Source organism: Mustela nivalis (genome assembly GCF_964662115.1).
Source record: "Mustela nivalis genome assembly, chromosome: X".
NCBI lineage: Eukaryota > Metazoa > Chordata > Mammalia > Carnivora > Mustelidae > Mustela > Mustela nivalis.
In genome coordinates, this window is record NC_139040.1 from 133,375,706 (window position 1) to 133,387,969 (window position 12,264).

General features: G+C 61.5%; 1 protein-coding gene across 2 annotated transcripts in view; it reads left to right on the plus strand.

Moving 5' to 3' along the window:
* LOC309856067 (serine/threonine-protein phosphatase 2A regulatory subunit B'' subunit beta-like) overlaps positions 1–12,264 on the plus strand; it is a 42,837-nt gene that overhangs the window by 12,913 nt on the left and 17,660 nt on the right. For both annotated transcript variants that reach the window (XM_082716771.1, XM_082716772.1), the window contains exon 2: positions 1,932–2,117. In XM_082716771.1, coding sequence (XP_082572897.1) covers positions 1,932–2,117 — 186 coding nt within the window. The remainder of the gene's footprint in view (positions 1–1,931; positions 2,118–12,264) is intronic.

Genomic DNA, 12,264 nt, shown 5'->3' on the forward strand with positions numbered 1-12,264 from the left:
GTCTGGAAGGACTCGGGAGACACAGCCAACGCCGTGTCGTGTGGCCGGTGTTGTCGAGGCCGGCAGCTGCCCGGAACAAAGGGAAGGTCGTGCTGCCCGTGGGAAACCCGCCGTGGACGTGCGCTCGGGCAGCCCCTACTGCTGGGGGCCTGCTCTGTGCAGACCTGGGGGCAGCCTCGCTCCCTCCCGTTGGGAGCACCGACAGACCGGAGCCTGGGGAGTCCTGCGGACGCTGCAGGAGAGGCCGCAGGTCGGACGCAGGAAGGGCAGGTGCGCAGGGTTTTCCTGGGAGTGTCGGTGCTCTGTGCTGCAGGGGGAACGGATGGGGCGGGCTCTTCTCTGCTCAGGGTGACCTCTTCACCGCCTGCGACCCCTCCGAGGAGCCGTGACCCCTCCGAGGAGGAGGAGCGTCGGCATGGGGGCGGGTGGATTTTGTGGCCGGTGGGATCCGAGAGGGGTCTTTGGTGAAGCGCGTGTGGGACTGTGGTCGCGTCCGGGGTCGTGCGTGCAAAGGCCCTGAGGCAGGCAGTGACGGGTGTGTGCCACAGCCTGTGACACCCGCCCCTCCCCGGGTGCAGGGGTGCCCTGGTTGTCCCGCCGTCTGAGCAGGAACCCTCCTCCCACGCCAGGGTCTTGGAAGGGGAGGGTGGCGACCGCGGACGGAAGGCTTCCCGCCGATGGGGAGACGGGGCCGCGGAGGACCTGGGTTTGCACAGCACAGACGCACACCTGCGGCCCCCAGCCTCCCTGCTCCATGGAGCCCGCGTTCCTGGCCCCTCCCAGCTTGCTCGCTCCCTCCTCCCCCTCCTCTCTCCTCCCGTGAGGCCCGCCCGCCTCCTCCTTCCCTCCTCCCGCTGTCCCGTTCCCTCCTCCCCTGCCCCGTCCGGCCTCTCCCCTTCCGTCCTCCCCTGCCTCACCCCCCGGCACTGAGCTCCCCCTGGGTTGCATCTCTCCGTGCACTGCTGCGTCCACTAGCTCTCCATATGCAGGTCGGAGGTCGACGGCCCTGGAAGCTGGACACGGGCGTGTCTGACTCTGTCGGCTCCCACGGTGGCTGAACAGGGGACACGTCGGGGTGGGGGGCGGGTTCTGAGCCCTGAGGAGTGAGGGAGTGAGCGGATGACGGGCCTGACGTGTCCGTGAAGACGACACAGGACTGTCCTGACGTGTGACTGAGGAGGTCCAGGTCCGTCCTGACGTGGGACCGAGGACAGCGGGGACCGACCCTCGTGAGTAACTGAGGATAACGGAAGACTGTCTCTGAGGAGTGATCGGGGAGCACAGGGTCTGTGTGCTGCGCAGTGACCTGTGAGCACGGGGGCCGTTGTGGACTGTGACCGGGGAGCACGGGGACCGGACTGTGTGCTGGGCCACGACCGGGGAGCAGGCGAACCATAAGCTGTGGCTTGTGTGCTGTTGTCTGAGACGAGGACGTGGCCGTGGGCCCGGTTCTCTCTGCGAGGCGCCCGCAGGTTGGCGTGGTGGGCGTGTCCCGCTCCACGACGGGTCCCGTGGAAACAGGTGACCCCTGTGTACGCTGCACACGTGAGCTAGGCCGTTCCTGCACGCACTCACGTGCCCGTTAGTGGCCGTCCGTCTGGCCCTGACCCCGGGAGGACTCCGGGCAGGTTCTCCACAAGCATGTGTGCCAGCCCGTCTGTGCATCTGGGCGTCCCCAGTCCCTGTCCTGAGGGGCCACACCCAAGGCAGGACTGGAGGAGGCTCGGCGGCATGGGGCCCACGGTGGATGTGGTGCCCACTTGTGGGTTGTGTGACCTCCTGCGAGCATCGTCGGCAGTCGTGTGTCCAGATTCGGGTCAGATGTGGTGCTCGGTGCGATTGCTTTCCCCCAGGTCACCCTGCTAACGACGCGTGAGTGCGAAGACATGGAGGCTTACAGGTTCTCATGCCGGTGCTGTTTTCCACCCTAGGTTCAGACGAAGAAGGAGGAGCCGCTGCCACCCGCCACGAGCCAAAACATTCCCACGTTCTACTTTCCCAGAGGCCGTCCCAAGGACACGGTGAACATCGATGCCGTCATCACCAAGATCGAACGGACCTTCGCGCAGTTCCCCCACGAGAGAGCCACAATGGAGGACATGGGCCGAGTGGCCAAGGTGGGCCCCCACGTGTGTGCGGCTTGGTGCCCTGGTTCCTACTTGCTTCCATTCTGAAGCTCTGGTAGGATTCTCTGGGAACGTCGGTCCTCCATCCTAACAGACGCACATCCCGGGTCACGGTCCGGGTCAGCGAGTGTTAATGCCTGCGTCTTCCAGGGAGCGTCTCCAGAGGCTGAACGCAGGCCTTCCCGTGCACCCACGTGGCTCCGTGCCTGCCCCGGGCGAGGTGCCGTTTCTCTGGAGTGTGCACACGCGGCCCAGTCCCTGTGTGCTCTGTGCGGCGTGTGACTCCCAGCTCAGCCGCCATGCTGTGTCCCGCTGCGGTCTCGCCCGGACAGCGTGTCCCTGGGTGTCTGTGTGGTTGCGTCCCTGGGCTGTCCGTGTGGATGCGTGCACGTGGGACGTGGCCCGTGCAGTGTCTGTGTGTCGTCCTGCCGGGGTGTCCTCCCCAGCCACTCATGCGTCCCCCCGACGAGTGCTGTGTTCGGGACCCGCCCCTCGGTGCCCACTCGACCGCAGTGCGCTTGCAGGAACGGGGGGATCTTGCCCTCCGCGGTCACAGGGCCCATGGTGGTCGCGCTGCAGGAGAAGGCGGTTGTCAGCTCCGCGTGCAGCGTTCCCCAGGGTCTGTGCGTGTCCCTTGTTCCTGTCCTGTGGGGCCAGCGTGCCTCCTGCTTTCTCTTTCCCTATCCCGTGCCCGTGTCTCCCGTGCCCGTGCCCGTCTCGGTGATGTGGAAGCCAGCGCTGTGTGCGTGTGCAGCACGAGAACATTCTCTGTGGCCTCTGGGTCGCCTGGTGCATACGCGGTACGGGAACGACCTCCTCTGCAGCCGCCGGGGCGCCTGGTGCGTGCACGGTGCGAGAACGTTCTCCTCCAGCTGCTACACAGTTTCTTGTTCCTTTTGCTTCCCGTGTCTGGGGTCTGCCTTTCCGTCTGTCCCGCGGCCCCTGAGACAGAGGTCACGCACTGCAGGAGCCGGCCTTCGAGAGCACAGCGCTCAGTGGTGTTCGCGTCCTCACAGAGCTGTGCGGTCGTCCCCGGGCTTTGCTATAGGACACAGTCTTCCCTCCGAGACGGTTGCCTGCCTCCCTGCGTCCCGCTCCGTAGGAAGCCGCGACCCAGCTTCCCGTCTCTGTGCGTCGGCCCGTTGTGGACATCGCGTACACACGGTTTCCCGGCTGGGACTCCCCGCATGAAGTGCCTTTGCAGAACGTGCTCCCAGGGTGGCACGCGTCTGCATGTCCTTCCTCACGCTGACGTTCGGTATTTACCCAGTCGACCGTTCGTGGGTGTTTCTGTTCTTCCGGCTGCTGTCAACACGCACCCAGGGGTGTCTTGTGCACACGTGACCTTTGTCTTGGGTGTGCAGCCGGGACCGCTCGTGCAGGTCCACGCGGAATGCTGTGCAGCTGCTTGTGGGACCACGAGCCGTCTCCAAACACCCGCACCGTGTCCGTGCCCACCGGCAGTGAGAGAGGTGGCACTGTGTCCCCTTCTCGGATGAGAGACGCTGACCCTGGTGCACGGGCACCGGTGTCTCCTTCTGGGGTTGATGTGTGGTTTCCTTGCCAACGGACAATCGTGTGCGACCCTTCACGTGCTCGTTGGCCGTTGTATGTCTCTGCCCGAATGTCTGTGCGCATCCTTTGCCCGCGTCTCAGTGGGTTGTCGTGCCGTTGTTGAATTCTAAGAAGGCATTGTGTGTCGTCGACACCAGTCTGTGACCAGATGCTGGTGCACACTTACTTCCAGTGCTTGGGTCATTGTACACGCTTGGGTGGCATTTAGGATTTCGTTGTGACACGCTTCATTTTATCTACTTCTGCCTTTGTTTCTTGTGCTTTTGCTGTCCTACTGGAGAAATCCTCACCAGACCTAAGGTCACAAAGGTGTAGTCTTTCTTTTCCTGCGGGTCGTCTAGTTCCACCTCTCACGCGTATGTCTCGGGTTTGTTTCAAGTTGGCCTTTGTCAGCAGCGACGTTGGGGCACAACTTTGTCTTCTCCGAGTGCAGACCAAGGCGTCCGGCACCATGTCTGCGGTGGACATGGACGGGTCTCCCTCACGGGAAATGAGTTGATCGTGAAATGAGGGTTTATCGCTGGCTTCTCACTCTGTCGCGTAGACCCGTGTTTCCGTTTTTCAGCCAAGACAGTACCGTCTTCATCACTGTTGCTCGGTAGTAAGTTTTCGGACAGGGAAGTGTCGCTCCTCCGACTTTGTTCTTGTTCGGGATGGCCGGGGCTCCCTGGGGCTCCTTGTCAGGCCGTGTGATTTCGAGGGTCAGCTCGTTGGTTTCTCCAGAGAGGCCAGCAGCTCCGCTGGTAAGGGTCATGTTGGTCGGTACATCAGTTCGCACACCGCTGCCATCTCTGTGTTCGGTCTTCTGATCCACGTCCAGAAGCTTCTCTCCTGTAATTGCACTTTGCCTTTCAGAAGCGCTCTGGGGTTGTAAGTGTGCTTTGCACGCCTTTTGTTGAATGTGTTAGAGCTTTTTATTCTTTCGGGTGGTTTACCAGTGGGATTGTTTCCGAAACTTGATGTTCAGGTTGTTCGTTGCAAGTGTGTAAAAATGCAGTTGACTATTGTATGTTCCTCTCGTGTCCCGTGTCCTCACGAACTCACGTATGTGTTGTAATGTCGATTGGTGCATCCGTTAACATTCCATAGAATAGGAACCGACAAGCAGGAATCAGTGCGCTTCTTCCTTCCCGGGGTGTGTGTCTGCTGTTTCGGCCCCATGCCTGCCTGCTCTGGGAGACCTCCGGCGCGGCGCTGGAGAGAAGTGGGAGCGTGGGGTATCCTGAGTCACTGCCTCCCTTGTGGGGAGAGTATCCGCTCCTCCACCACGAAACGTGATGTACCTCTGAGCTTTTCACAGCACCTTATCAGGCTGAGGACGGTTCTTTCCATCACTCGTGTGCTGAGTGTTTATTTGGAAAGGATGTCGAATTGGTCCCAGCTTTTTCGGCACCTGCGCGGATGGCTTTGGTGTTTCATTCTACGGATACAGTGGATTCCGCGAGCCGGTCGTGCCAGCATGAAACCAACCTTGCATTCCTGGAGCACGTCCCATGTGGCCCAGGGGAACAGTCGTTTTTCTGTGTTCCTGGATTCCGTTTGCCCGGATTTCGTTGATGATCTTTGCTCCATTCATATTCATAAAAAGCACTGATTGCAGTTTTGTGATTCCTTTGTCTGTTTGATGTTAGAGTAATACTTGTCTTAGCGCATGAGTTCAGAAATGTTCTCTTCCTTCGTGAATTGGGCTCGCCAAGTGTTTTTTAAGTGTTGTTTTATAAATGTGTAAAAACATGCATGGTTCCAAGGCCAAACCCCAAAATCAGATATTTTCAGAGAAGTACACAGTCTGTGCCTGTTTCCCGTGTCCTTTTCCTCTGCCCAGAAGGAATGGTGGTCACGGTTTTGGTTTAGTGTTTTACTGTTTTGTTTTTCAGAGCGAGCAAACGTATGGACATAAAGTAGGTCACGAAGTGCACACATAATATGGAAGTGTACATACATAACTAATTTCATGCTTTGCTGAGGGAGAACGTAGCACGCCGTCCTACACGTGGGTGTGTTCTCAGCGAACGTGGTATCGTGGTGCTCCTGCCGTGTCTGTCTAGGCGGTCTTCGCTTTGTACCATAGCATGGACTGTAACCGCTACTGACCACGCAAGCCGAAGCCATGCCGGTCTGTGTTATCCGGGGGAAGTCACAAGTGTTCGTCAAGACATTAGAAACTTTCCTGTGGTTTCTTATAAATGCATGGGGAAACCGAAATTGGCTGCACTGTCAGTTAAAATGCCAGAAATTCTAAAAGCCGGTGTTGAACTTCTTAGTAAAACCTTAGCAAATGATGCTGGAGCGGGGCTCGTCCCTGTGTCCCTGGTGTGCGGTAGCGTGAGCCCCTCTTCTGTGCCTGGCTCTTGTCCTGCTCCTGAGTCTGCCTCACTTCCAACCTCGAACCCTTTGTGCTTTCAACGTTGTGAAATGTCTCGGACAGTTCTCTTCCGTGAAGCGTGTTTGTGGCATCACGTCCTCTGGGACGCGTCTGAGTTTCCCTCGCAGCCTCTTCTGTGTCGACCATTGGCTCTCGCTGACTTCCTCTGGCTCCACACGCACGGCTCCTTGCCCTGCGCCAACAGCAGGGTTCCCGCGGTCGGCATTCCTCTGCGGCCGTGTTCCCACGGATCCCGCCCGCGCCCTGTCATGTTTCTTCCAGAATTCGGCCAGCAAAACGGCCCGACCTCCGGCTGCCGCATCTGTTACCTGTGCGAACGTCCGTCCGAGACCGTGGGCTTGCCCAGAGCTGAAACCGCTTGGCCCATTGGCTGGGGAAGAAGCTGGTTTTGGTGGTAAGAAGCAGATTTTCACATTCTCATTGAAGCGTCGAGGAGACCCAGGGTGACCCGGCACGTTATGCAGCCCAGAGAGCTTGCAGAGCCAGCTTACTTTCTTGCGGTGGCGTGACTGGTGGGAGCCGGGCACACACAGCCACACGCCGTGCCGTCTGCCTGACCCAGAAACACGCACGGTGCCGGGTCCTTCACAGACTTTCAAAGAACCGATGGGCTTTTTTACGCTTCTTGCTCATAGCAGATGGACTCAAGGAGCAGCAGTGAGTCCTGCACTCCCTCACGCATCTGTGCCGCCGGAGTGAAAACACGAACGTGTTAGTGCAGGCACTGGCAGGATTCCCTGTGCTTCGCACAGCCAGGGCTTTGTGGTTAGTGCCCGTCTTCCTGCAGAGGCAGAGCACTGAGCTGTGGGGGAGCCGTAGTCTGCATTTACCCTCCCCCACAGAGGGGCCGCGGGCCTGTCGTGGGGACCTGCGGACGGACGCAGAGAGGGGCTGTGGGCCCCTCTGGGGATGCGTGGACACAGGGAGGGGCCGTCGGTCCGTCGTGGGGACACAGGGAGGGTCTGCGGGACCCTCCTGGGGACAGTGCACCAAACATCGGACGTGCGCGTCACTTCACGTCCCGTCCCTGTGCCTCGGGTCCGAGTGTAAGCAGGGTTCGTGGGTGACAGGACACATGCACGTAGGATGCTGTGTCGTGTGCCCAGGTTCCCCTCCGTAAGGGCGGTGCCGTCTCAACACTCGGGGTCAGCGTACGGATGCTGGCGGGACTGACGCGTTGTCCGGCCGAGCAGCGTACGTGGTCCCGTGCCTGCCATCAGGCGGTCAGGTGCGCGAGAAGGGGCGTCCTAGGCCCTGTGTGGTTCCCATTTCTGCCGATTTGCGGACACGTCACTGGTGGAATTTCAGCGGCGGTGGTTCAGAGCGACGGCTGCACAGTTCCTGCGTGGCTGTTCCCCCGGCCGCGGTGCCTGGTTCTCTGCGCAGAACGTTGGACTCCTTCCGCGTTTACCTCCCTGGATGTTGGCTCGTTTGGGGCTTTGGTTTCTTTAGTAAATTGTCATCAGTTCATGTTCTAAAACGGTTGTTGGAGTAACTTACTCACTTATTACTTGAACGTTTTTCCTCTTGTATCGGTTTTAGAACCTGTACGAGATCTGGGTGCGACCCTCGTTTCGGGGTTGTGCACTTCTGCTTCCTGTCTCGTGTGCTCACGGCGGGGATGGATTTACGTGGTTTCTCCGACGAGCCCGGAGGTCGGCGCCGTGGGTTACGGCCCTATGTTCTCGTCTCGATTCCGCCGTCGCGTGTTCCCGTCTTCTCGTTTTTCCCATCCTCTCGTTTCCTCCTGGCTGCCAGTGACCCTCCCCTCCAGGTCTGGCTGTGGACCTAGAGTTTACGCACAGCAGGATTCCCGGGGTTCCGAGTCCAACGTGGTACATTCTGGCCCATGCGTCCCCACGCACCCCCCGTCAGGGCAGGGAGCCCTGTCGCTGCCGCGCGACGGTCCTCGCGGGGTCCCAGCCGTGTCACACACACACGTGGTCTGGGGCTGCGGTTTGGCCTCTGCGGGAAGGTCCCGTGATGGGAACCGTGCCGTGCAGCGTCTTTGGTTTCTGGTCTTTCGCACCGAGTCATTGTGCTGTTCCTCCCCGGTGGCGTCACCGAGTACCGGACGGGGGCCTGTGTGAGCACGCTGCGGGACTCACGTGTTTCCCAGCAGGTGAGCGCTTTGTTGCATCCGTCGCGTTTTGAGGAGAGCTGCCGTGGTGTGTGTGCGTGTGCAAGACTCGTGCGCACGTCTGCCGGTCTCGGGGCCAGCGCGGGGACTGGAAGTGCTGGCGGCTCATTTTGAACGACACCGCGGAGCTGCTCTCGGGCGTGGCTGTCGGTCGCGTCTCCGGCCCGCGGAGCTCGAGGGCAGCCGTTCTCACGGGACCTCCCCAGCACGCGGTTTCCTCACGTCACACTGAGGCGTCCCCCCACGTGTGTGTGTGCAAGTCACCGCGGCTTCACGGCCCTCGTGCTTTTGTAGAACAGATTTTCACGTCTGTGTTTCGCACGGTCCGTGTTTCTTCCCATTCTGGAGCTTCCTTGAGGTGCAACGGGTCTGCGACCCACAGCCCGTGTTCCCGTGTGGGACCTGAGCTGAGCCGTCTGTGTTCCCCGGAAACTGTGCGCACAGTCCACACCACACGCCTTTCCGACCTGCCCCGACGGCCCCCTCCCAGGCCACCCCACGTGTCCTCAGGCTGCCGCCGGACCTCGGTCATTGTGGGGGGGGCGGGTCCTCCGGAGTCGTCATGAACAGAATCAGACGGTGGACACTTCTTTATGGCGGCTAAACGTGCATGACATGCCGTCAGCCTCTTAACCCCATGGAAGTAGAATTCAGACACACGGAAGACACGGGCGGCTTCACAGGTATTACCAAGCTCCGCTTCCAGAACGTTCTCATCCCCTCAAGAGACCCGATGTCCTCCCCCAGGTCCTGGCGCGCCGTCCGCTTCCTGTGCGCTTGCACTGCTCTGTTCTGCTCTGGTTGCGTCCTGGGTCCCTCGTGCAGACAGCAGGTCTCCGCACTCTGCTGTCTTCACGACCAAGTAGTACCCATGAGTGTGGGCGGACCCTGTTGTGCCTGTTCCCCCGTGGATGGGCGCCAGGTGGGGTCTGCTGTCCGCGACCTCCACGAACACCCCGTGAACGTGCCGTGTCAGGGTCCGGGAGGGTCCCTGGGTGCGGTGATTCTCCGGGTGCGTGTGAGCATGCGTGGGGTCGTGTGCATGGGTGTGTGTGCGCACACTTGCCGACCCGGGAGTGGCTGTGCCGGGTGACAAGACAGTTCTGTGGTTCTCGGAGGACCTGTACACGTGGCTTCCACAGCCCCGCAGCGTTTCACGCTCCCGCCAGCCGCACGCGCGGGCCTCAGGCCCCACGGCTCTGATGCTGTTTCCCAGCAGCCGCGAGTCTCTGTCCAGGCTGCGGTGAGAAAGCGGCACGGGCTGGGCGGTTCTGTCGCACACACACCACGACGGCGGACGTTCTTTGTGACGCTTCTGCAGGCCGGACGTCTGCGGTCAGGGCGCGTGGGTCAGGCCTCTTCCCCGTCCACAGACGGCGTCTGTGTGCGCTGTCCTCACTCGGAGGCCAGGGCTGAGGGCTCCCGGGTCCCTCGTATCAGGGCCCTGGTCCCATTCATCCAGCTCGATCCTGGGCCGTAATAGAGTCCCAGGGGTGCACCTGTGCACACCCCAGCCCTGGGGCTCGACCTCCACGGGGTCATCGGAGACCTGCGCCTGCCGAGCTCGGCACCCTTCGGTGGGAGCAGGGCGGACCTCCCCGTCACACCCGTTTCCCATTGTCCTCACCGCGGACAGTCAGGAGCGTCTTGTCTCGCGTTCCCCTGTGACCCTGCGTCTTGGACGACACGCCCGATTGCTCACTCCAGCGTCTCACAAACGGGGTCATTGACGTCCTGTTGGGTCACACACCGTTGCAGATGCCGTAGCCACGAGTGCTCGGTCAGATCTGAGCACAGAGACGGTGGACACGTCCTCCCGCCGGGCCCGGCCTGGGCTGTGCGTCTCCATCCACAAAGCAGGGTGCAGGCACCGGCCTCCTGCAGACGCCCCCCGCGCGGACGGAGGTCCCGGCCCTCCTCTGCGTGCCGACGGCGCTTTCATCTTCGACGACCACGAACGTGCAGCCCGTTCTCACAAATGTCCCGTTCCCTCCGTCACGGGCTTCCGGATGCGGACCACCGAGGTCTGGTTGGGGGTTTACGTCGCCACTCGCCAAAGACCGGGGTTCGTCGTCGTGTCTTCTGAGGATTCTCGTCTCTGTGGCCGTCCGGGCGGCTCTCAGGTGGGCTCCGGAAGCGCCCCTCCGCGGTCCGTGTTCCGGAGCGTCCTCTTTGGAATCAGGTTTGACTCTGACTTGGATGTTCTGTAGAATTCCGCAGGGAAGCCGTCTGCGGTTGCGGAGGTGTCTTTCCGGGATGGTACGTTCCAGTCCTAACTGATTTCCCTTCTTGGCATCTCATTGTTTTCTAAATTTTTAAAACTTTTTTACACACGTACAACGTGTTACCAGCCGCAGGGCAGCAGGTCTGTGCGTCGCAGGTTGACACACTTCCCAGCACTCACCGCAGCACACGCCCTCCCCGATTCGGTGCGTCACGTACGGGCAGGGTCTGCTCATGTTCCTCACGGGGGCCGTGACGGCGTGTGTCTCCCACGTGTCCGCCCAGGCCCCCGCGGTGCTGAGCCTGTCGGGGAGACACGGGGCGCCCGAGTCCCGCTCTCCGGAGCTGTAGGGAGGCCCCTCCGGCCCTTGGGTCCCCCGTGCGCCTTCTCTCCGGGCTCTTCACCGGCTCGACCACGAAGGGCTCCATTTCTCTGGCCTTTTGCAAGGACCGGCTGCTTGCGTCCGCGATGGTTTTCCTGGTGACGCTCCGTGACGTTGGCTTCCGGCTTTCTCCGGATGACGGCGTGCCTTCGGCCCCCTCGGAATCGTCGTGTTCCGTCCGGTTCCGGCACGAGGCCGCTCTGGCCCACCGTGGTCTTCTGCGGACGAGGCCTGTCATCCGCAACCTTCCCGCGCACGGGCGGGCCGTGCGTTTTCTGGTTCGTTGGGCGCCAGCGAGCTCGCAGCTGCGCGGGTCATTTCTCCTTTGTCCGCTGGGGTGTTTAGGATTCTGTTTCCTGTTCCGAAACTTGCAGCTTCCGTGGACATCTTTTTCTTACTGATTTCTGGTCGATTTCTGCTGTCGGCAGGGAAACACTCCACGTCTGTCCCGGAAACTGTGCTTGGACGTGAGTCAGGGCCAGGACGGCCTCGGGGGGAGGGTCCTGTCCGCGTGCAGACCGAGCCCGGACGCAGCTGGTCTGACGGTGTTGTCCGGTTTGAGTTTCTTGTCAGGGTTGGAGCGAGCAGTGCTGAGCTCCCCGGGGGACCGGTTTGCTCCCCGGTTTGTGTCGTGGGGTCCGAGTGTGTCACACTGCAGGCTTTCTGTCCTGTGTCCCCCCGTCGGTGACGCTCCCACAGGCAGACTGGTCCCCGACACCCCCGACTGTCACCTGAGCTCCGTTCCGTTCTTGTACTGCCTCGTGGGGACGGCAGAGACCCCAGGAGGCGGGGACGCAGCCCCCCGGGCCGCTGCATTTCTGACGCCTGTCCCCTGTCCCAGATTGTCACCGCGGCACAGACGACTGCCGCAGACCCTGGGGGTTCGCACGCCCCTCCTTGGGGTGGATAGAGCTGCAGGGCAGAGAAGAGGCACACGGGGTGACCGCTGGGAGGGTCCTGGGCATCGGAGCTGCGGTCCTGCTGGAGCCGGGCGCCCCCCCTCCCGTGCTCAGACGCCTCCTGCCCTCGTCTTTACTTCCACGTGGGCCTCCCCGTGTCGCCCCGACGCGTCACAATCCTGGTGTCCGTGTGCGTTCCTCCACAGAGCAGGGCACGGGGCTGGACGTCCCCAGCGTCTCGGCACCTTGGTCTTCCTGCTGCCCAGGGCCACCTCGTTAGGACGGCAGAAGGACGTGTCGGGCCGCACAGCCCGCGGGAGTCAGGAGCTCTGGGTCCGGAACCGCAGGGAAAGACCCAGTGTCCGAACTGGGGATCCCAGCACCCCTGTCCCTAGGGAAGTAGGAGGGTCTGAGACTCGCTGTGCCGGGACGTGGAGCGGAGACCAGTGTTGGTGTTTGTTACGTCGCACACGACGGCGTAGCAGATGCTGAATACGAGGACCCCGGCGCCAGAGGCCACGGGCGACCCGAT